General features: G+C 38.2%; 1 protein-coding gene and 2 long non-coding RNA genes across 6 annotated transcripts in view; 2 read left to right on the top strand and 1 right to left on the bottom strand.

The window, feature by feature from the left end:
- Positions 1 to 3,133, bottom strand: part of myripa (myosin VIIA and Rab interacting protein a) — a 28,556-nt gene extending 25,423 nt beyond the window's left edge. For 3 of the 4 annotated variants that reach the window (XM_073491820.1, XM_073491821.1, XM_073491823.1), the window contains exons 1-3: positions 2,611 to 3,132; positions 2,105 to 2,278; positions 1,120 to 1,291 (exon numbers count right to left, since the gene is read on the bottom strand). In XM_073491820.1, coding sequence (XP_073347921.1) covers positions 1,120 to 1,229 — 110 coding nt within the window. In that variant the 5' untranslated portion in view covers positions 1,230 to 1,291; positions 2,105 to 2,278; positions 2,611 to 3,132. Of the gene's footprint in view, positions 1 to 1,119; positions 1,292 to 2,104; positions 2,279 to 2,610 lie in introns of all 4 variants that reach the window. The other variant, XM_073491822.1, reaches the window with a different exon arrangement.
- An 8,265-nt stretch (positions 3,134 to 11,398) lies between these two features.
- On the top strand, positions 11,399 to 12,006 carry LOC141017448 (uncharacterized). Its single transcript, XR_012180645.1, has 3 exons — positions 11,399 to 11,500; positions 11,585 to 11,640; positions 11,804 to 12,006. It is a non-coding gene; the product is annotated as an uncharacterized lncRNA (long non-coding RNA).
- A 7,608-nt stretch (positions 12,007 to 19,614) lies between these two features.
- LOC141017297 (uncharacterized) lies at positions 19,615 to 20,263 on the top strand. The gene is made up of 3 exons (XR_012180639.1): positions 19,615 to 19,757; positions 19,842 to 19,928; positions 20,045 to 20,263. It is a non-coding gene; the product is annotated as an uncharacterized lncRNA (long non-coding RNA).
- Positions 20,264 to 22,295: the final 2,032 nt, after the last annotated feature.

Genomic DNA, 22,295 nt, shown 5'->3' with positions numbered 1-22,295 from the left:
TGTTGTTGAGAGCTTCTGTCATTACAACAAATATCACAGTATATATGAACCTCCACCGCAAAAACCCTAAACAACAACACAACAAACAGTGTGTGTCACGTAGTAAACAAGGCTCGAGCCAAATTCCACATTAAAACATTCCTCTGTCTGGAAATCTTCAGGAATTCACAGCTATTAAGTTAATCTTGTATGTGAGGACCAATTTCTTATCTTTTGATTGAATTCTTAGATTACTAAAAGCCTTTTTAGAATAATGTGTGTGGGAATAAAAACACAAGGAGCGAGATAAAAGAGTCCGAAACAAATGAGATAACCATGTTATTCTTACTCACTTACAAGCAGACAAATCATTTCCTTCTATTATGTACCCCACTCATTTTCAGACCAAAGAGACTCAGTTCAAACACGCCCTAGCATACTACTCTGTCTCTGTGCTCATACGTATTGTGTTTGGGCTCTGAAGGGAGGGTGGAAGTTTTGAGCAAGCTGGTCTGAGTGCAACAGGAAAGGGAGGTCGCTTCCTGTCCAATGTGTTGAGGAAACACTTCAGAGCAAAGAGGCACGATGGAAAATACCCACAGAGGTCTGAAAATGCCTCGCATGTAAATCACAATGTGATCCCCTCACTGTTACTGATCTTTACAGTGAGTTTCAGCAGAACGCTGTTTTCAGTTTTCAGAGTGCATACCTACAATCAACAACAATCAACAATCCCCTTTAAATCAATCAAGACTAATCTAATATCAAACTCCATGACCCTGTATCACCCATAACTGCTTAACCAGAATTTAAGCTCACCAGATCTAGGATCCACATCAAATTGCACTCAGTCATAGATACCAGCCACCTAAATACACCTGACCACCGTGCATTATTCCCTGAGAAATGAACAAAAACACTGAGAAACTCCCTCTCTCACAGTGTTAAGGACAGTTAGAAAAATTCCTGGATCTGTCCCTTTATCCAGATCCACACCAAAGTAAAAATATTTACCAGAGTAAATATAGACTTTCAGTGTCATGTGTTAACAGGGTGAGTAATCACAATCGAATGAGTCACTCCATGAATATGTAAAGAACCAAGTAAGTGAAGCGAACATCAGAGGTCATCAGAACCGACCTGAGGCGCTCCTCCTCCTTCTTGCGTAGCCTCATGTCCCTCTGCACCACCTGCAGCACATGCTCCGCCTCGTTGTCCGTCAGTCCGGACAGATCTAACTTACGGCCCATCGCTGACACACCTCCTGCTGTTATCGACCCCTCCGACCAAACAATCAGCTCGTTCTGATCATCTAAAGGAGAGAAAAATATACATTAATCACAAAATAACACAAATCAGAGCAGGAAATGACAGAAATGTGTGTCCTGAACTACAGGGGTCTGACAACTGAGTGCATTTTCTCTTGTCATGCAATTCAAACACCACTCATGAGCTATGACCTTTAAGAAACTAAATGTATTTCACTGCTGTATAGCAGGGGTCGACTGATACGGCTCATCAAGGAGACTGAAAACTGATATTTGCAATCAATATTCATTTTTACTCAAGTACAGCTGAGTATTTCCATTTTCTGCTACTTTATTTGACACATTTAGTTACTAGTTACTTTACAGATTCTGATTATTCAGTATTTATAGGCTGTTAATTGTGGCGTGTTACCAATCAGATGTTGTTGTAGGTGTGACACTTGAGTGACAGGATGATGCATCAGAGCCAAAGTAGCTCATTTTTAAGTTAGTTTATTTCATTGTCAATCTAACAGAAATAAATCACCACACTGATTAGCCCTGATTATCCGTCTACCCCGACTGTATAGCCTTTGTGCTATGAGGCAGTATGAGTATGTTTTTGTGGAATAATTATCCAGAAATTCACTTTCACCACTGAGACATGTAATGATAATGTTTGTATTAATGAAAAGCTCTGAAAGAAAATAGTGCAATGCTGTCATCTGACGGTGAGTGAACCACATCTGTTGAATGAAACTGTATTATACACATCTAACCTGGCAGCTCACACAGCCTCCTGCTTGACACTATAGAGCACAGAACTGTGTCCGTAAGCACTTCAAACTCCTTATTTTGACGTCCTACAAGCCACTTACACGAGTAAATCAGGGGTATTAACACCGAGCAGGATTTGGGTTTTCTCCATCAGCATTCCTGAGGAGGAAATCTACTCAGACATGAAGTCCAGGCCCACTTCTCTGTGACTGAGGCCACCATGACAGCAGATCAGATCAGGAGATCTGCAGTGAGTCTGTGAGGATGAGCAGCCCCTGGGTAGAGAAGATTTTAATGAAGAGGAGAGCTGTCAGGACATTACCAATATAAGTCACCTCAAGCAATAGACCCATCTATTATCACCTAGCACCAGTACTTTTTAGCTGTTTATGCTTTAAATCTTGTGACCTAATTTAGTAAAATGGAAAAAACACCACAAATTAAAGTTTATTCCCACATGAGTGATCAGACACGTTTAAAGCAAATAATCTAGTCAAAGTAATGATTTTTTTGCAGGCTGCTGTCAAAAAACTGTATAAATGTCACTTCAAAAAAGAGCTTTTGCATTTTTTATGTTCTAAAAATCTCAAGCAAACTTAAAACTCACCGACATCTGAGTCTGTTGGTGAAAGTGACCACCAGTGCACCTCCACAGCCGAGACAGAGGGGGAGAAACCCTCCTGATGTCCTTTTAGTGTTCCTCGTGTGAATAATGTGCGTCGCCAAAAATCTGTCAAATAAAAAGACGAAAGGAGTTTTCTTAACGCTCTTTAAAACATCTTTAACAGCAGTTTTCTCCGCTTCAGAAGTTGAGGAGAAGTTTCCCTGCAGGTCTGATCCCTGCTGCTGCAGCCAGTCCCGGTTTGTGAGAGAAAATCAGGATCAGGCTCTCAGAGGATCTACTTCCAGTTCTCTGCTGGACACAAGGCGACATGGAAGTGATGAAGTTTTTGGAAACTTTAGAGAAAAACGATTATTTGTGCGACATAAAGCGTGGTGGACACGTCTTAAGTGCGTAAATGCGCACATGTTGACCCGCATGCCGATTTTTAACCGTCAGTGTCACAAAAACAGCCCTAAGTAACTGCAGACAGGGACATGTGGTGTCATAAAGAAGCGGTGGAAGATACAATGATGTGTACTCGGTATCAGGCAGCTAAAACACGTGTAGTCTGGAGCAGAGCTGAGACTGACGGGACACCGAGGAGCAGGTGTGTGCGCACTGACAGGAACCCCGCTGAGGGCAACTAGTGGACAGGTGGAGTATTACAGCCTGCACTCCACAGATACGTTGACATTTTACACTTTTTATGTTGCAACTTTACGATTCTTTAGGTTCAGTTTTCTATTTTATGTTTTGACAACGCTGTGCTTGTGCTCCGGTTAGGTTTAGGCACAAAAAACAGCTTGTCAGGGTGAGGAAAAGGTTGTGTTTTGACTTAAATATCCAATTTCTGTCTCTACAAACACGGCTGGAAATTGTACCGATGTCATCTTGAAAATATTGGTGAAAAGTTTGGTGAAAGAGTAGAAGTAGATATTGAGTCATACGTGTTCAGAGGGACTGTAAAGGAGTAGACAAGGCGGACAGAGTCTTCTTTCCTTTCCTTTTCTTTTCTTTTCTTTTGGTGATGCCTGCCCATTATTTTGTAGGAACTGGTTGGTGGTGCAATAACTCCAATTCCAACACACTAACATGAGAGAGTGCAGACTGGTAAAAGTCTGTGTCAGAGCTCACATACAGTCACATACAGGAAAACATCTTTCCTTAGACCCTCCATCAAAAAACCCTTACATGGTGACAGAAACATGTGACACATATACTGTGTTCATTTACTCTAAACTCAAACTCTACACATATCCCATATCCTCATTCTCACTTTGGTTTGCACTAACTGGACAATTTTTATACCCATATTTATTATATTGTAAATAAAAATACGCTGCCCACACTGTGTACAATTACACTGTTCATATTGTAAATATTATGTATAAACACGTCTATTCTATTTCTTATCTTTTTATTTTATTATATTGTTTATTTTTTATTTGGATTATTGTTTATTGTGATATTCCTGACCTTTGGCTGCTGTAACAAAGAAATGTCCCCATTTTCAGGACAAGTAAAGGATTTTTTTGTGTCTGTTTTTGTTTGTTTTGTGTCTCTTAGTGACTTTCCGCAGGTGAAGCAGAACTCTGCTCTGCTGTTGTGTCATTCAGTGAAAATATATACAGTAAAATTTGCTGATGTGAGACACTGTGGCTGCATGGAAAATCACCCTTATTTCTGTTTCTTGTTACTGTGATTGATTTCAAAACACAGGATGGTTGGGTAAATTTATTTCCTGGTGTTTCTTAATTTCATTCATTCATTTCAGTGGTTCTTCCTCATTATTTTACAATAAAAGCGGTTGTTGGTGCAATTTCCTCGATGCCATGCCTCTATCACATGTTCAGATCCATGCACTCACACTGCATATGCTGGAAAAAACACATTTAAAATTGTGACATTGAACATGTTAGTTATCTCATTTCAAGAAAGTCCAGAAAATGTTGTCTCATTTACCTATTGTGCTAAAATCTTATGTTTCTGTTTAGGTGTGGCTCATTAAACTTTTCCCTGACGTCTCTCTGATGATGTAAAGAATTGGTATGCTGTTGCTTCCTCTTTTGTGGTTGGCTGGCACTCAGTATATTAAGACCTGTGTGTGTGTCAGACTCTTTAATTCATCAGCCATGGAGAAAGGTGTGCTGCTGGTCCTGTTGTGTCTGTCTTTCCTGCTCATCACAGCCTTCACTGCTACTGATGCAGCCACTCTGGTGGAAGATAATCAACGACAATCACGACGACGACTGCGTCCTTATCTGGTAAGAAGACCCACTGCTGGTCTCTGACTGAAGAAGGTGGTTTTCTGTGGATTTAATGCTTTATTTGTTCACTTTGTTTTTTTAGGGACGACGCCCGGCAGTGAAACGCAGATTCTGGCTGGGCTGTTGGAAAAGACCAAGGGGATGCAACCTTTTCGGCAGAGTAAAGGTAAGGTTGTTGCTTTACTTTGAGTGAAATGGTGATATCTTAAAAGGTTGATGACAGTTGGTTTATGAGTTTGTTGTTTAAATTAAAGTATCTCTCTCTCTAACCCTTTAGCCCAAGCCCATCCCCTCAGTTCAGTTTAAAGCCTAAGGAAAAGAAGAGCCCCTTACAGTAACACGATGGGAACTGCCTCCTTCACTGCTGCATCTGAAAAACAAGCTTTTCCACAGCCGCCATGCTACGTAAAGGAGTGGAGATGAATATACTGTATGCTCAAGTGCTTATGTAATGTGCAGTCATTTTAATATTTTACTAAATAAAAGATTTCTAATCAGATATTGTGTATGGTTTTCTGTTTGGCACACAAACAGAATCTCTGACAGCAGATGTCTCATCCCTCAGGTTATTTCCTCGGCCTCGAACTGCAAATGTGTTGGATGTCATCAAAGTTTCTGATTCAGGTTAAACAATATGTTTCTGTACTTTACCACCACACTGGTCTTTAAAGGGGTACTATGTAGATGAAATTCAAACTCAGAATTTTAATACTTACAATATTAATATTAATTAATTAAAATTAATTCATCTTTACACAATCAGCTGTGTAGCAGGAGGTGTTGCTCTTTGCTCTTTCTCCAGGAGTTTGTCTGTTGCTTCCAGAGTGATTCATTTATTTCCGCTCTATTTCTCATTAAATGTCTGTTCCTAAATAATTTATCAATGAAGGAAACAGGACAGAAGAATTAAAGACCTCTGCAAACATGTTGTGTCGTGTCTGCTGTAGTTTAATGTACTCTATTTATTTAAGTGCTGCATAACGTGACCACTAGATGGAGTCAGACAGCCTTTATGTTTCACAGCAGCAGTTTACTGGTGTACTAGAGATTGGTCAGCAGTGGGTGGATACTGACCTGTGTATTTCACAGCTCTATTAAACTCTTGGTCATGGACAGACTCGTACTGCTGTCCTGTTGTGTCTGATGCAGCTGCTCTTGTGGCAAAGGATCAACAATAACTCTCAATCTAATAAGATCATTGACACGCCTGTTAATTGATGATGGAGCTCCTGTGGTGTAGATTCAAACTGTGTGTTTTTGATTATTCACTGTTTGCACTGGTGGTCTGGGGTCACTGTATAGATTAATACAAGTGATTTTGAACAAAAGGTGGTTTTCTGTTCATAACAATGGCTAATTTCTCCTGATGTCATTGTAAGTGAGGGAATACAGTAAGTGTGCACTCCAGACAGTGGTGTCCCTGAGGGGTGGCCAGGGGAGACCACTGCCACCCTGATACAACCACATCCAGGGTGCCCTCCTCAGGGAAACGGCCATATTTGTTGAAAATGCAAGCAGGTCAAAACTACCCATAGGCTGTGTCCAAATTCAGGGGCTGCAGTCTTCAAGGACGCGGCCTTTGCGGCCCACGGAGGCCGGGTCCTTCAGAGAGACCTTGAAGGCTGCAGCCACCGTTGTTAAATGGGACGGTCTAGCCTTCGGAGTATTTCCTGGTTGCGTCACCAGGTGTTCATGCATTAAAGTCTGTTTTGGTTCAAATCTATCAAACGTGTACATTTATTTGTGTGTGTACAATGTGTCAAATCTGAATTGAATTATCAACATTACAAAATAAACATTAACCCATTGGTGATTAACAACTATATTTACCACAGCAGTACCAGCGTCACGCATTTTAACTGAAAGTTAAACTTTGGAGGTTTTATAGTCTCTTGAAGTTTAACATATCTGGCGTTGGATGTTCAAATGAGTAAAAACCGAGTATAAACCCATTACTTAAATTTAAATGTCATGTCTGCGCCACTTGATGTCGCCATTTTCTCTTGCTTCCTCTTCTGTTTCGGGACTGAGCAGCGGTGCGCAAAGGATCTTGGGATATGTGAGGCCGCGAAGGATAGTAGCGGTGCGTCCTCCTAAACGAGGGTGGGGAAGGCTGCATTTGTGGGCTGCATGTGGAGCAGCCTTCGAATTTGGACAGCCTTCGCGCAGCGTTGTGACGTAATTGGCCTTCAAATGCGCCCTTCGTGGGCTGCAGCCCCTGAATTTGGACACAGCCACGGTTATGCTTCCTGTTAGGCAGAGCCCTCTAGTGGCTTTATTAGGTATTACAGCTGTAGAAGTATAAAGAACCACAAGTCCAAGTAGGGAGGGAGGAGAGTTATAACAAGGAGAGGACTTTCATTCAGAAGACTGCTGATCGTAGCCAGTGTGAAGGAATCAATTTTTAAATGAAAACAAAAACTTAATTTTCAAAAACATCACGCTAACAGCCAAAACACCCACATATTTTAAAAAGTAGATGTTAGTGTGTAGCAGTGCCATTGTTTGAGACTTACTGTCTTTCCTTTTTGGGTTGATTTTCCAAAATCCCTCAAGCCTAGATGCAGGGGATTCAGATCACCTGTGCACAGGGTGAGGAGACTGACTCCTGATAGAGGAGTGGAAGCAGCTTGGGACATTTCCCTCCCAGCCAATCATGGTGTGATGGCTCCCTTTTTGTGAAGGCTTAAAAAGGGGGGGGAGGGCACACAGGTGGCTCTCACCCTCAGTTTGAAATGTTTTTTTTTGTTTGAAATATTTGATAAACCATCATAAGAGGAACTGTGGAGGAGTAGAAGTAAACAACCTGGGTTCCAGAAACTGACCGGTGGTGCAAATACTTAGATTACGACAACATAACGTGTGGTTAAATCACTGCGAAAGTGCAGAGGAATGAAGAAACAGTCCAAACTGTTGCTACGACAACTGTTTGTCAGCCGCCCAACAACTAAACATTAATACTAAAACCATTGAAGTCACCTTCAAGAACAACAGACTCACGCTGGGAGCTGACTGTAACACTGTGATACTCAAAGGATGTAAAGTTTTTAAAACAGCAGTGATGGAATGTAACTAAGTACATTTACTCAAGGACTACATTTTTACTTAAGTATTTCCATTTTCTGCTTCTTTATACTTCCACTCCATATATTTTGGAGGCAGATATTGTACTTTTTACTCCACTACTTTATCTGATACTTTAGGTACTTATTATTTTACAGATTACAGGCTGCATCATAGCCAAAGTGCATTTTTATATTAATATTTTTTTATTTGCAATTTGATTAAACAAACACTAATTCTGATAATCAGAAAAATGTTGAATATCAGATCCCATAGTTGACCCATAATATACAGTACGTACAATACATGAATGTAAATGTTTTTATTTAATTTCACTTGTACTTTTGATACTTAAGTACATTTATATCAGATACTTTATTACTTTAACTCAAATATTGTTTGAATGGGTGACTTTCACTTTTACCAAAGTAATATTTTAATATGATATCTTTACTTTTACTCAATTATGACTTGTGGGTACTTTAAAAAGCAGTAATGTGCACACACATCAGTAGCGGACAATCAAAGGTGAAATGGTTCATTGTTGAGGGGTCTGAACTTAAATATTGTAACATGTTATCAGTATTCATAAACAGAGCAAAAGTAAAAATAAAAAAAATAAAACAACCCAAACACAAAATATTATTAATAATTTTATTTATAAAGCACCGTTAAAAACAGATAAACAGAGTTTACAAAGTGCTTTGACAGACACTCAGGAAGACATTATAGTGTAACGCCCAAATGTTGAGCCAAACCAGATTAAGGAGAAGTTAAAACAAGAAGGCAAAAACACTAAATGCAAACCCAAAGTTTATGACTTGTGGGTACTTTATACAACATTAAAAAGCAGTAATGAGCACACACATCAGCGGTGGACAATCAAAGGTGAAATGGTTCATTGTTGAGGAGTCTGAACTTAAATATTGTAACATGTTTAAAATATATATATATTTAGATGTTCACATTGAAGGCTGAATACAAAAAAAGTTGTTTGTGATTTTAGTAAAGGTTTTTAATTTGCCAATTAATGCAAATTCTTGTAATCAAAGTATTCTGGTCAAAATCTAAATTGAATTTCTGCTGTACCTACTTTCTGAGTTTGATATTTCCCAAGTTATGCTTGAGATTCAATGTAATTAAGGCAATATACTGTTTCCACCTCTACAAAACAACCCAAACAAAAAATATTATTACTTATTTTATTTTATATAGCACCATTAAAAACAGATAAACAGAGTTTACAAAGTGCTTTGACAGACAGAGCAAAAGTAAGACACTCAGGAAGACATTATAGTGTAAACGCCCAACTGTTGAGCCAAACCAGATTAAGGAGAAGTTCAAACAAGTACACAAAAACACTAAATGCAAACCACAAAGTGTCAATGAGAAGAAATACAAGTAAATGGAATAAAAATGATTTTTAAAGAGGTCAAAATCACATTAAAGCAATACAAATAAAAAACAAGAAAATAAAATCGTATGTTTCAGTGAAGGTCTGGCTCATTAAACTTTTCCCTGACGTCTCTCTGATGATGTAAAGAGTTGGTATGCTGTTGCTTCCTCTTTTGTGGTTGGTTGGCACTCAGTATATTAAGACCTGTGTGTGTGTCAGACTCTTTAATTCATCAGCCATGGAGAAAGGTGTGCTGCTGGTCCTGTCGTGTCTGTCTTTCCTGCTCATCACAGCCTTCACTGCTACTGATGCAGCTGCTCTGGTGGAAGATAATCAACAACAACCACGACGACTGCGTCCTTATCTGGTAAGAAGACCCACTGCTGGTCTCTGACTGAAGAAGGTGGTTTTCTGTGGATTAAATGCTTTATTGTTCACTTTGTATTGTAGGGACGACGCCCAGCAGTGAAACGCAGATGTTGGCTGGGCTGTTGGCAAAGACCAGGGGGATGCAACCTCTTCGGCAAAAAAGAAAAGGTTGCTGCTTTAGTTTGAGTGAAATTCAATTCTCAGTGTGCTCATCACTTGATGACAGCTGAATGAGTTTGTTGTTGTTTAAATTAAAGTATCTCTCTCTGTCTTCAACCCTTTAGACCAAAGACCAACAGCTTAAGGAAATAAAGAGCATCTTGCAGTAACATGTTGGGAACAGACGCTTTCACGGCTGCATTCAAACGGCAGAAGTTCAAAACAAGCTTTCCAGGTCCACCATGCTACATAGAGGAGTGGACATGAATACGCTGTATGCTCAAGTGCTTATGTAATGTGCAATAATTTGATTATTAACTAAATAAAAGATTTTCTAATCAGATATTGTGTATAGTTTTCTGCTTGGCACACAAACAGAATCTCTGACAGCAGATGTCTCATCCCACAGGTTATTTCCTCGGCCTCGAACTGCAAATGCGTTGGATGTTATCAAATTTTCTGTTTCAGGTTTAAAAATATGTTTCTACCATCACACTGGTCTTTAGAGGGGAACTCTGTAGTTTTGGAAAAGAAATTCAAACTTGGAATTTTAATATATACAATATGAATTAGGTAATAATACAAACTCTGATTTTTTTGATTTTTTTTTGTCAGAACAAGGTGTAAACCATTTACCAGCTTTGATAATCACATTCATCTCATTTTCACTGATGACGAACAAAATAATAATAAATAAAAACTTAAGTTTCAAAAACATCACACTAACAGCCAAAATACCCACACATTTTAAACAGTAGATGTTAGTGTGTAGCAGTGCCATTGTTTAAGACTTACTGTTTTTCCTTTTTGGGCTGATTTTCCAAAATCCCTCAAGCCTAGTTGCAGGGGATTCAGATCACCTGTGCACAGGGTGAGGAGACTGACTCCTGATAGAGGAGTGGAAGCAGCTTGGGACATTTCCCTCCCAGCCAATCATGGGTTGATGTTGAATTTCTGTGCTGTATACTTTTCTGAGTTTGATATTTCCCAAGTTATGCTTGAGATTCAATGTTATTAAGGCAATATACTGTTTTCACCTCTATAAAACAACCCAAACACAAAATATTATTAATAATTTTATTTTATATAGCACCGTTAAAAACAGAAAAACATAGTTTACAAAGTGCTTTGACAGACAGAGCAAAAGTAAGACACTCAGGAAGACATTATAGCGTAAACGCCCAATTGTTGAGCCAAACCAGATTAAGGAGAAGTTAAAACAAGAAGGCAAAAACACTAAATGCAAACCACAAAGTGTCAATGAGAATAAATACAAGTAAAAGGAATAAAAATGATTTTAAAAGAGGTCAAAATCACATTAAAGCAATACAAATAAAAAACAAGAACATAAAATCTTGTGTTTCAGTGAAGGTCTGGCTCATTAAACTTTTCCCTGACTTCTTTCTGATGATGTAAAGAGTTGGTATGCTGTTGCCTCCTCTTTTGTGGTTGGTTGGCACTCAGTATATTAAGACCTGTGTGTGTGTCAGACTCTTAATATTCATCAGCCATGGAGAAAGGTGTGCTGCTGGTCCTGTTGTGTCTGTCTTTCCTGCTCATCACAGCCTTCACTGCTACTGATGCAGCCGCCCTGGTGGAAGATAATCAACGACAATCACGACGACTGCGTCCTTATCTGGTAAGAAGACCCACTGCTGGTCTCTGACTGAAGAAGGTGGTTTTCTGTGGATTTAATGCTTTATTTGTTCACTTTGTATTGTAGGGAGGATGGATGGGCTGTTGGAAAAGACCAGGGGGATGCCGCTTTTGGGTCAAACGGTAAGGTTGTTGCTTTACTTTGAGTGAAATGTTGATATCTTAAAAGGTTGATGACAGTTGGTTTATGAGTTTGTTGTTTAAATTAAAGTCTCTCTCTCTCTCTCTCTCTCTCTCTCTCTCTCTCTCTCTCTCTCTCTCTCTCTCTCTCTCTCTAACCCTTTAGCCCAAGCCCATCCCCTCAGTTCAGTTTAAAGCCTAAGGAAAAGAAGAGCCCCTTACAGTAACACGATGGGAACTGCCTCCTTCACTGCTGCATCTGAAAAACAAGCTTTTCCACAGCCGCCATGCTACGTAAAGGAGTGGAGATGAATATACTGTATGCTCAAGTGCTTATGTAATGTGCAGTAATTTTAATATTTTACTAAATAAAAGATTTCTAATCAGATATTGTGTATGGTTTTCTGCTTGGCACACAAACAGAATCTCTGACAGCAGATGTCTCATCCCTCAGGTTATTTCCTCGGCCTCGAACTGCAAATGTGTTGGATGTCATCAAAGTTTCTGATTCAGGTTAAACAATATGTTTCTGTACTTTACCACCACACTGGTCTTTAAAGGGGTACTATGTAGAAGGAAATTCAAACTCAGAATTTTAATACTTACAATATTAATATTAATAAATTAATTCACCTTTACACACTCAGCTGTGTAGCAGGAGGTGTTGCTCTTTGCTTTTTCTCCAGGAGTTTGTTTGTTGCTTCCAGAGTGATTCATTTATTTCCGCTCTATTTCTCATTAAATGTCTGTTCCTAAATAATTTATCAATGAAGGAAACAGGACAGAAAAATTAAAGATCTCTGCAAACATGTTGTGTTGTGTCTGCTGTAGTTTAATGTACTCTATTTATTTAAGTGCTGCATAACGTGACCACTAGATGGAGTCAGACAGCCTTTATGTTTCACAGCAGCAGTTTACTGTGTGTACTGGAGGTTGGTCAGCAGTGGGTGGATACTGACCTGTGTATTTCACAGCTCTATTAAACTCTTGGTCATGGACAGACTCGTACTGCTGTCCTGTTGTGTCTGATGCAGCTGATCATTGACAAGCCTGTTTATTGATGATGGAGCTCCTGTGGTGTAGATTCAAACTGTGTGTTTTTGATTGTTCACTGTTTGCACTGGTGGTCTGGGGTCACTGTATCGATTAATACAAGTGATTTTGAACAAAAGGTGGTTTGCTGTTCATAACAATGGCTAATTTCTCCTGATGTCATTGTAAGTGAGGGAATACAGTAAGTGTGCACTCCAGACAGTGGTGCCCCTGAGGGGTGGCCAGGGGGGACCACTGCCACCCTGATACAACCACATCCAGGGTGCCCTCCTCAGGGAAACGGCCATATTTGTTGAAAAAGCAAGCAGGTCAAAACGACCCATAGTTATGCTTCCTGTTAGGCAGCGCCATCTAGTGGCTTTATTAGGTATTACAGCTGTAGAAGTATAAATAACCACAAGTCCAAGTAGGGAGGGAGGAGAGTTATAACAAGGAGAGGACTTTCATTCAGAAGACTGCTGATCGTGGCCAGTGTGAAGGAATCAATTTTTAAATGAAAACAAAAACTTAATTTTCAAAAACATCACACTAACAGCCAAAATACCCACACATTTTAAACAGTAGATGTTAGTGTGTAGCAGTGCCATTGTTTGAGACTTACTGTTTTTCCTTTTTGGGCTGATTTTCCAAAATCCCTCAAGCCTAGTTGCAGGGGATTCAGATCACCTGTGCACAGGGTGAGGAGACTGACTCCTGATTGAGGAGTGGAAGCAGCTTGGGACATTTCCCTCCCAGCCAATCATGGTGTGATGACACCCTTTTTGTGAAGGCTTAAAAGAGGTGGGGAAGGGCACACAGGTGGCTCTCACCCTCAGTTTGAAATGGGTTTTTTTTGTTTGAAATATTTGGTCAATCATCATGAGAGGAACTGTGAAGGAGTAGAAGTAAACAACCTGGGTTCCAGAAACTGGCCGGTGGTGCAAATGCTTAGATTATGACAACATAACGTGTGGTTAAATCACTGCGAAAGTGCAGAGGAATGAAGAAACAGTCCATGTCAGAACTGCAAACTGTTGCTACAACTGTTTGTCAGCCGCCCAACAACTAAACATTAATACTAAAACCATTGAAGTCACCTTCAAGAACAACAGACTCACATTGGGAGCTGACTGTAACACTGTGATACTCAAAGGATGTAAAGTTTTTAAAACAGCAGTGATGGAATGTAACTAAGTACATTTACTCAAGGACTGTACATTTTTACTTGAGTATTTCCATTTTCTGCTACTTTATACTTCTACTCCATATATTTTGGAGGCAGATATTGTACTTTTTACTCCACTACTTTATCTGATACTTCAGGTACTTGTTATTTTACAGATTACAGGCTGCGTCATAGCCAAAGTGCATTTTTATGTTAATATTTTTTTATTTGCAATTCGATTAAACAAACACTAATTCTGATAATCAGAAAAACGCTGAATATCAGATCCCATAGTTGACCCATAATATACAGTACGTACAATACATGAATGTAAATATGTGTTATTTAATTTCACTTGTACTTTTGATACTTAAGTGCATTTAATATCAGATACTTTATTACTTTAACTCAAATATTGTTTGAATGGGTGACTTTCACTTTTACCAAAGTAATATTTTAATATGATATGTTTACTTTTACTCAAGTATGACTTGTGGGTACTTTAAAAAGCAGTAATGTGCACACACATCAGTAGCGGACAATCAAAGGTGAAATGGTTCATTGTTGAGGAGTCTGAACTTAAATATTGTAACATGTTATCAGTATTCATAAACAGAGCAAAAGTAAAAATAAAAAAAATAAAACAACCCAAACACAAAATATTATTAATAATTTTATTTATAAAGCACCGTTAAAAACAGATAAACAGAGTTTACAAAGTGCTTTGACAGACACTCAGGAAGACATTATAGTGTAAACGCCCAAATGTTGAGCCAAACCAGATTAAGGAGAAGTTAAAACAAGAAGGCAAAAACACTAAATGCAAACCCAAAGTTTATGACTTGTGGGTACTTTATACAACATTAAAAAGCAGTAATGAGCACACACATCAGTGGTGGACAATCAAAGGTGAAATGGTTCATTGTTGAGGAGTCTGAACTTAAATATTGTAACATGTTTAAAATATATATATTTTTAGATGTTCACATTGAAGGCTGAATACAGAAAAAATGGTTTGTGATTTTAGTAAAGGTTTATAATTTGCCAATTAATGCAAATTCTTGTAATCAAAGTATTCTGGTCAAAATCTAAGTTGAATTTCTGCTGTACCTACTTTCTGAGTTTGATATTTCCCAAGTTATGCTTGAGATTCAATGTAATTAAGGCAATATACTGTTTCCACCTCTACAAAACAACCCAAACAAAAAATATTATTAATAATCTTATTTCATATAGCACCGTTAAAAACAGATAAACAGAGTTTACAAAGTGCTTTGACAGACACTCAGGAAGACATTATAGTGTAAACGCCCAACTGTTGAGCCAAACCAGATTAAGGAGAAGTTCAAACAAGAAGGCCAAAACACTAAATGCAAACCACAAAGTGTCAATGAGAATAAATACAAGTAAATGGAATAAAAATGATTTTAAAAGAGGTCAAAATCACATTAAAGCAATACAAATAAAAAACAAGAACATAAAATCTTATGTTTCAGTGAAGGTCTGGCTCATTAAACTTTTCCCTGACGTCTCTCTGATGATGTAAAGAGTTGGTATGCTGTTGCTTCCTCTTTTGTGGTTGGCTGGCACTCAGTATATTAAGACCTGTGTGTGTGTCAGACTCTTTAATTCATCAGCCATGGAGAAAGGTGTGCTGCTGGTCCTGTTGTGTCTGTCTTTCCTGCTCATCACAGCCTTCACTGCTACTGATGCAGCCGCTCTGGTGGAAGATAATCAACGACAACCACAACGACTGCGTCCTTATCTGGTAAGAAGACCCACTGCTGGTCTCTGACTGAAGAAGGTGATTTTCTGTTGATTAAATGCTTTATTTGTTCACTTTGTATTGTAGGGACGATGGATGGGCTGTTGGCAAAGACCAGGGGGATGCAACAATTTCTTCATGAAAGATAAGGTTGCTGCTTTAGTTTGAGTGAAATTCAGTTCTCAATGTGCTCATCACTTGATGACAGCTGTATGAGTTAGTTGTTTAAATTAAAGTATCTCTCTCTCTCTCTCTCTGTCTCTAACCCTTTAGCCCAAGCCCAAACTGCCATCCCCTCAGTTCAGTTTAAAGCCTAAGGAAAAGAAGAGCCCCTTACAGTAACACGATGGGAACTGCCTCCTTCACTGCTGCATCTGAAAAACAAGCTTTTCCACAGCCGCCATGCTACGTAAAGGAGTGGAGATGAATATACTGTATGCTCAAGTGCTTATGTAATGTGCAGTAATTTTAATATTTTACTAAATAAAAGATTTCTAATCAGATATTGTGTATGGTTTTCTGCTTGGCACACAAACAGAATCTCTGACAGCAGACGTCTCATCCCTCAGGTTATTTCCTCGGCCTCAAACTGCAAATGTGTTGGACGTCATCAAAGTTTCTGATTCAGGTTAAACAATATGTTTCTGTACTTTACCACCACACTGGTCTTTAAAGGGGTACTATGTAGAAGGAAATTCAAACTCAGAATTTTAATACTGATAATATTAATATTAATTAATTAATTAAAATTAATTAATCTTTACACACTCAGCTGTGTAGCAGGAGGTGTTGCTCTTTGCTCTTTCTCCAGGAGTTTGTTTGTTGCTTCCAGAGTGATTCATTTATTTCCGCTCTATTTCTCATTAAATGTCTGTTCCTAAATAATTTATCAATGAAGGAAACAGGACAGAAAAATTAAAGATCTCTGCAAACATGTTGTGTCGTGTCTGCTGTAGTTTAATGTACTCTATTTATCCTAAGTGCTGCATAACGTGACCACTAGATGGAGTCAGACAGCCTTTATGTTTCACAGCAGCAGTTTACTGTGTGTACTAGAGATTGGTCAGCAGTGGGTGGATACTGACCTGTGTATTTCACAGCTCTATTAAACTCTTGGTCATGGACAGACTCGTACTGCTGTCCTGTTGTGTCTGATGCAGCCGCTCGTGTGGCAAAGGATCAACAATAACTCTCAATCTAATAAGATCATTGACAAGCCTGTTAATTGATGATGGAGCTCCTGTAGTGTAGATTCAAACTGTGTGTTTATGATTGTTCATTATTTGCACTGTAGGTCTGGGGTCACTGTATCGATTAATACAAGTGATTTTGAACAAAAGGTGGTTTTCTGTTCATAACAATGGCTAATTTCTCCTGATGTCATTGTAAGTGAGGGAATACAGTAAGTGTGCACTCCAGACAGTGGTGCCCCTGAGGGGTGGCCAGGGGGGACCACTGCCACCCTGATACAACCACATCCAGGGTGCCCTCCTCAGGGAAACGGCCATATTTGTTGAAAAAGCAAGCAGGTCAAAACGACCCATAGTTATGTTTCCTGTTAGGCAGCGCCCTATAGTGGCTTTATTAGGTATGACAGCTGTAGAAGTATAAAGAACCACAAGTCCAGGTAGGGAGGGAGGAGAGTTTTAACAAGGAGAGGACTTTCATTCAGAAGACTGCTGATCGTGGCCAGTGTGAAGGAATCAATTTTTAACTTGAAACAAAAACTTAATTTTCAAAAACATCACACTAACAGCCAAAATACCCACACATTTTAAACAGTAGATGTTAGTGTGTAGCAGTGCCATTGTTTGAGACTTACTGTTTTTCCTTTTTGGGCTGATTTTCCAAAATCCCTCAAGCCTAGTTGCAGGGGATTCAGATCACCTGTGCACAGGGTGAGGAGACTGACTCCTGATTGAGGAGTGGAAGCAGCTTGGGACATTTCCCTCCCAGCCAATCATAGTGTGATGACACCCTTTTTGTGAAGGCTTAAAAGAGGTGGGGAAGGGCACACAGGTGGCTCTCACCCTCAGTTTGAAATGGGTTTTTTTTGTTTGAAATATTTGGTCAATCATCATGAGAGGAACTGTGAAGGAGTAGAAGTAAACAACCTGGGTTCCAGAAACTGGCCGGTGGTGCAAATGCTTAGATTATGACAACATAACGTGTGGTTAAATCACTGCGAAAGTGCAGAGGAATGAAGAAACAGTCCATGTCAGAACTGCAAACTGTTGCTATGACAACTTCTGTTTGTCAGCCGCCCAACAACTAAACATTAATACTAAAACCACTGAAGTCACCTTCAAGAACAACAGACTCACATTGGGAGCTGACTGTAACACTGTGATACTCAAAGGATGTAAAGTTTTTAAAACAGCAGTGATGGAATGTAACTAAGTACATTTACTCAAGGACTGTACATTTTTACTTGAGTATTTCCATTTTCTGCTACTTTATACTTCCACTACATATATTTTGGAGGCAGATATTGTACTTTTACTCCACTACTTTATCTGATACTTCAGGTACTTGTTATTTTACAGATTACAGGCTGCATCATAGCCAAAGTGCATTTTATATTAATATTTTTTTATTTGCAATTTGATTAAACAAACACTAATTCTGATAATCAGAAAAATGTTGAATATCAGATCCCATAGTTGACCCATAATATACAGTACGTACAATACATGAATGCAAATATGTTTTATTTACTTACTATACTTACTTACTATGTACTTTTGATACTTAAGTACATTTAATATCAGATACTTTATGACTTTAACTCAAATATTGTTTGAATGGGTGACTTTCACTTTTACCAAAGTAATATTTTAATATTTTGTCTTTACTTTTACTCAATTATGACTTGTGGGTACTTTAAAAAGCAGCAATGTGCACACACATCAGTGGTGGACAATCAAAGGTGAAAAGGTTCATTGTTGAGGAGTCTGAACTTAAATATTGTAACATGTTATCAGTATTCATAAACAGAGCAAAAGTAAAAAATAAAAAAATAAAACAACCCAAACACAAAATATTATTAATAATTTTATTTATATAGCACCGTTAAAAACTGAAAAACAGAGTTTACAAAGTGCTTTGACAGAGTAAAAGTAGGACACTCAGGAAGACATTATAGTGTAAACGCCCAAATGTTGAGCCAAACCAGATTAAGGAGAAGTTAAAACAAGAAGGCAAAAACACAAAATGCAAACCCAAAGTTTATGACTTTTGGGTACTTTATACAACATTAAAAAGCAGTAATGAGCACACACATCAGTGGTGGACAATCAAAGGTGAAATGGTTCATTGTTGAGGAGTCTGAACTTAAATTTTGTAACATGTTTAAAATATATATATTTTAAGATGTTCACATTGAAGGCTGCATACAAAAAAAGTTGTTTTTGATTTTAGTAAAGGTTTATAATTTGCCAATTAATGCAAATTCTTGTAATCAAAGTATTCTGGTCAAAATCTAAGTTGAATTTCTGCTGTACCTACTTTCTGAGTTTGATATTTCCCAAGTTATGCTTGAGATTCAATGTAATTAAGGCAATATACTGTTTCCACCTCTACAAAACAACCCAAAAAAAAAATATTATTAATAATCTTATTTTATATTGCACCGTTAAAAACAGATAAACAGAGTTTACAAAGTGCTTTGACAGACATTCAGGAAGACATTATAGTGTAAACGCCCAAATGTTGAGCCAAACCAGATTAAGGAGAAGTTAAAACAAGTAGGCAAAAACACTAAATGCAAACCACAAAGTGTCAATGAGAATAAATACAAGTAAAAGGAATAAAAATGATTTTAAAAGGTCAAAATCACATTAAAGCAATACAAATAAAAACAAGAACATAAAATCTTATGTTTCTGTTTAGGTCTGGCTCATTAAACTTTTCACTGACATCTTTCCGATGATGTAAAGAGTTGGTATGCTGTTGCTTCCTCTTTTGTGGTTGGCTGGCACTCAGTATATTAAGACCTGTGTGTGTGTCAGACTCTTTAATTCATCAGCCATGGAGAAAGGTGTGCTGCTGGTCCTGTTGTGTCTGTCTTTCCTGCTCATCACAGCCTTCACTGCTACTGATGCAGCCGCTCTGGTGGAAGATAATCAACGACAACCACGACGACTGCGTCCTTATCTGGTAAGAAGACCCACTGCTGGTCTCTGACTGAAGAAGGTGGTTTTCTGTTGATTAAATGCTTTATTTGTTCACTCTGTATTGTAGGGACGACGCCCGGCAGTGAAACGCAGATGTTGGCTGGGCTGTTGGCAAAGACCAGGGGGATGCAACCTTTTCGGCAAAAAAGAAAAGGTTGCTGCTTAAGTTTGAGTGAAATTCAATTCTCAATGTGCTCATCACTTGATGACAGCTGTATGAGATTGCTGTTTTTTAAATTGAAGTATCTCTCTCTGTCTTCAACCCTTTAGACCAAAGACCAACAGCTTAAGGAAATAAAGAGCATCTTGCAGTAACATGTTGGGAACAGACGCTTTCACGGCTGCATTCAAACGGCAGAAGTTCAAAACAAGCTTTTCCAGGTCCGCCATGCTACATAGAGGAGTGGACATGAATACGCTGTATGCTCAAGTGCTTATGTAATGTGCAATAATTTGATAATTAACTAAATAAAAGATTTTCTAATCAGATATTGTGTATGGTTTTCTGCTTGGCACACAAACACAATCTCTGACAGCGGATGTCTCATCCCTCAGGTTATTTCCTCGGCCTCAAGCTGTAAATGTGTTGGATGTCATCAAATTTTCTGTTTCAGGTTAAACAATATGTCTCTACCATCACACTGGTCTTTAGAGGGGAACTGTGTAGTTTTGGAAAAGAAATTCAAACTTGGAATTTTAATATATACAATATGAATGAGGTAATAATACAAACTCAGATTTTTTTTATTTTGTGAGAACAGGGTGTAAACCATCCACCAGCTTTGATAATCACATTCATCCATTTTCACTGATGACAAACAAAATAATAATAAACAAAAACTTAATTTTCAAAAACATCACACTAACAGCCAAAATACCCACACATTTTAAACAGTAGATGTTAGTGTGTAGCAGTCCCATTGTTTGAGACTTACTGTCTTTCCTTTTTGGGCTGATTTTCCAAAATCCCTCAAGCCTAGTTGCAGGGGATTCAGATCACCTGTGCACAGGGTGAGGAGACTGACTCCTGATTGAGGAGTGGAAGCAGCTTGGGACATTTCCCTCCCAGCCAATCATGGTGTGATGACACCCTTTTTGTGAAGGCTTAAAAGAGGTGGGGAAGGGCACACAGGTGGCTCTCACCCTCAGTTTGAAATGTTTTTTTTTTGTTTGAAATATTTGGTCGATCATCATGAGAGGAACTGTGAAGGAGTAGAAGTAAACAACCTGGGTTCCAGAAACTGGCCGGTGGTGCAAATGCTTAGATTACGACAACATAACGTGTGGTTAAATCACTGCGAAAGTGCAGAGGAATGAAGAAACAGTCCATGTCAGAACTGCAAACTGTTGCTACAACTGTTTGTCAGCCACCCAACAACTAAACATTAATACTAAAACCACTGAAGTCACCAAGAACAACAGACTCACACTGGGAGCTGACTGTAACACTGTGATACTCAAAGGATGTAAAGTTTTTAAAACAGCAGTGATGGAATGTAACTAAGTACATTTACTCAAGGACTGTACATTTTTACTTGAGTATTTCCATTTTCTGCTACTTTATACTTCCACTCCATATATTTTGGAGGCAGATATTGTACTTTTAATCCACTACTTTATCTGATACTTTAGGTACTTGTTATTTTACAGATTACAGGCTGCATCATAGCCAAAGTGCATTTTTATATTAATATTTTTTATTTGCAATTTGATTAAACAAACACTAATTCTGATAATCAGAAAAACGCTGAATATCAGATCCCATAGTTGACCCATAATATACAGTACGTACAATACATGAATGTAAATATATGTGTTATTTACTTTCACTTGTACTTTTGATACTTAAGTACATTTAATATCAGATACTTTATGACTTTAACTCAAATATTGTTTGAATGGGTGACTTTCACTTTTACCAAAGTAATATTTTAATATTTTGTCTTTACTTTTACTCAATTATGACTTGTGGGTACTTTAAACAACATTAAAAAGCAGTAATGTGCACACACATCAGTATGTACCTACTTTCTGAGTTTGATATTTCCCAAGTTATGCTTGAGATTCAATGTAATTAAGGCAATATACTGTTTCCACCTCTATAAAACAACCCAAACACAAAATATTATTAATAATTTGATTTCATATAGCACCGTTAAAAACAGAAAAACAGAGTTTACAAAGTGCTTTGACAGACATTCAGGAAGACATTATAGTGTAAACGCCCAAATGTTGAGCCAAACCAGATTAAGGAGAAGTTAAAACAAGAAGGCAAAAAGACAAAATGCAAACCACAAAGTGTCAATGAGAAGAAATACAAGTAAAAGGAATCATTTTCTTTTTTAAAAAGAGGTCAAAATCATATTAAAGCAATACAAATAAAACACAAGAACATAAAATCTTATGTTTCAGTGAAGGTGTGGCTCATTAAACTTTTCCCTGACGTCTCTCTGATGATATAAAGAGTTGGTATGCTGTTGCTCCCTCTTTTGTGGTTGGCTGGCACTCAGTATATTAAGAC

This window comes from Pagrus major, chromosome 21 (genome assembly GCF_040436345.1).
Source record: "Pagrus major chromosome 21, Pma_NU_1.0".
NCBI lineage: Eukaryota > Metazoa > Chordata > Actinopteri > Spariformes > Sparidae > Pagrus > Pagrus major.
This window is presented reverse-complemented; position numbering and strand designations above follow the sequence as displayed.